At 41.0% G+C, this 3,018-nt stretch overlaps 1 protein-coding gene across 1 annotated transcript in view; it reads left to right on the top strand.

The window, feature by feature from the left end:
* The window catches only part of LOC105618733 (protein Wnt-1), a 28,330-nt gene extending 26,218 nt beyond the window's left edge, over nt 1–2,112 (top strand). The window contains exons 3-4 of the mRNA XM_012200264.1: nt 971–1,245; nt 1,555–2,112. Coding sequence (XP_012055654.1) covers nt 971–1,245; nt 1,555–2,112 — 833 coding nt within the window. The remainder of the gene's footprint in view (nt 1–970; nt 1,246–1,554) is intronic.
* The last annotated feature ends 906 nt before the right edge of the window (nt 2,113–3,018 follow it).

Genomic DNA, 3,018 nt, shown 5'->3' with positions numbered 1-3,018 from the left:
ATATATATATATATATATAATATATATATTATTCTTCTTCTTCTCTCTCTCTCTCTCTCTCTCTCTCTCTCTCTCTCTCTCTCTCTTCTTCTCTCTCTCTCTCTCTCTCTCTCTCCCCCTCTCTCTCTTTAAATGCATTATTATATTTTAATTAAATAAAAAAATACTTGTAAATAACAAAAATTAATTAAAATAATTAACTTCATAAAATTTAACTTAAAAATGTAGAACACCACATAATATTTTTTGCACTAATGGGACAATGTAACACTGTCTCGGAATGGTGCGAGCTCACAATTTATGAAATTGTTTCGTCCGCTCTTCTCTCACACGATATCTTCACCGACTCAAAAGGAGCCGGCACGCACCTGCACCTTATGCAGATAAGGTCGAGGTGCTTCAGGTCAGCCCACTCAGGGTTAAGGTCACGTACCGTCTTTTACCTCTTGCTCTATCTTTCTCCCTCTCTTCCTCTGTCCTTCCTCTTGTTGCTCTCTCTCTTACACACTCTTGCACACTCTTGTTCTCCCTCGCTTCCACCTGCAAGAACTTCTCGCGCAGGTAGTCTCTCGGAGGATTGAGACGTTGCCTGACGTCACCACTCACCTCCTACACGATCAAACACCGTGAAAGTTTTGTCAGCACTTCCAGACAGTAGAAAAATATTGATAATTATCAAGAAGAAAATTAACATTTCATCAAAAATTCGTCACACTTCTAATAGAAAAATAATTACTGAGGGTTTATTTTTATCAGAAATATTCAAAAATATTATACAACTGGACAAATAAAACTAAAAACTGAAAGATTTAACGATGCAATATTTACAATAAAAGCAATAATATGTAATAGTTAATTTTAATAGGATTTGAATCTGCGTTTTCTCTGTTTTCGCATTTTCCATGCGCTGAAGGAGGAATTTAGTTTCCAACATGTCGCGCATCGTGAATTTTCCGTGATTTTCTTACAGGATGTCGAGAGACTGCTTTCATCTACGCCATCACGAGTGCAGCAGTGACTCACAGTATCGCTAGGGCATGTAGCGAAGGCAGCATTCAATCGTGCTCCTGTGATTACACTCACCAGTCACGCGTATCATCTGCCGTTCGAGATTGGGAATGGGGTGGTTGCTCGGATAACATTGGATATGGCTTCAAATTCTCTCGCGAATTCGTCGATACTGGCGAACGTGGCAGAAATCTCCGTGAGAAGATGAATCTACATAACAATGAGGCCGGCAGAGCAGTAAGTTTTTTCTCAATTTCGTTTTATTTAAGTATATATATATAAAAAAAGAATGAAAATGTTAAAGTTACTCTTCTAAATAATATTTCATTTGTGATTTAAATTCAGATAAAAACGAAATATTCATATTTAATCTGGATATCCGAAATTCATTTACAGCCTGCTATTTTATGTGTTGGCATATTTGTGTTGAACAAAATAATTAATCTGCAATAAGCTATTCATCGCGAGACGAAAAAGTTAAGATCACCATGAATATTAATTTTAATTGCAAAGAAAAATTACAGGACTTCGCCTCTCTCATTACAGCACGTGACTTCGGAGATGCGTCAGGAATGCAAGTGTCACGGTATGTCCGGCTCGTGCACGGTGAAGACCTGTTGGATGCGGCTGCCGAATTTCCGTGTGGTCGGCGATAACTTGAAGGATCGTTTCGACGGGGCTTCTCGGGTAATGGTCAGTAACTCAGACCGAGCGCGCGTTACCAACAATGCCATCACCAGCAACTCGGCGAGTAACTCCGTGCATCAGCATCGTGATGGTCTCGGACGTCGGCAGCGCTACAATTTCCAGCTGAAGCCATACAATCCGGAGCATAAGCCACCCGGGCAGAAGGATCTGGTCTACGTGGAGCCGTCACCGCCATTCTGCGAGAAGAATCCCAAACTCGGCATCTTGGGTACTCACGGGCGACAATGCAACGACACGAGCATCGGCGTTGATGGTTGCGATCTGATGTGCTGTGGTAGGGGACACAAGACTCAGGAGGTGACGGTAATCGAGAGGTGCTCTTGCACTTTCCACTGGTGCTGCGAAGTCAAGTGTCAGCTATGCAGGACGAAAAAGACGGTACACACATGTCTGTGAAAAGAAACTCGATCGTAAGATATCTCGTAATTTTGATCATCTTCGATGCAACCTTCGTACAGGGTTAAACGATCAAAGTTCGAACTTTTCCTGTTTTCGCGGTACTTCCTTGTATAACGATATACATTGATGAATTCAAAGGATGAGACTACTTCTTTTAATTTAAAGGAGTCTGATAGTAGAGTCTCTCGTAGACTGTCGCGACGGTCTGTTTCGAGAGATCCTGTCATGAGTCTTGCCAGATGAGGTCGAAGTCGTCGTGGAGTCTCCCGCGTGAACCCGTGGGACCTCCTCGTCTTCAGTATTACGCGAAACGAACGGAACCACATATATTTATTACGCTGCATCGCGCGCGTATTAAAGACTGAGATGGTGAGAAGCGTTCGTGCGATCGTAGATTTTTAAGGCTTTAAGCTAGGAAGATTGTGTGGGATGCGGTAGAAGGGCGATGTAATAAATACCAGTGTAAACGCTTGCGTAACGCCGGTTCACTAACTCGCTATTCACTGAAGATCCACACTGTCCCTATAAATAAAAGATTCTGACATCTCAGCTGTGACAATGTTATACGGTAGAAAAAAATAATTTAAGGCTGCTGCTATTCGCACGTCTTCCGACCATAACTCATCGGAGACGTTCGATAAAATTGTTATTTTCGTTGATAATATTCTAATTCAATTCATTATATCTCTTCATCTATTAATCACATTGGATTAGAGCTTGCTTCTCCGCTATAGAGGCTTATTGATCACGATAAGTAAACTGATGCACGAAGAAGCCTTCAATTATTTTATCCTACTGCATATGAGGTTTTCGTTTTAAGTGATGTTTATTGGCTATAACACGAGCATCGTGGTCTCGTGAAAGCATTATTTATTTTAATAGTATTCTTTTTGCATTTTAGAC

Source organism: Atta cephalotes (assembly GCF_000143395.1).
Source record: "Atta cephalotes unplaced genomic scaffold scaffold00018, whole genome shotgun sequence".
Lineage (NCBI taxonomy): Eukaryota > Metazoa > Arthropoda > Insecta > Hymenoptera > Formicidae > Atta > Atta cephalotes.
Note: the sequence above shows the minus strand (reverse complement) of the source record. Positions and strands in the feature narration are given on the sequence as shown.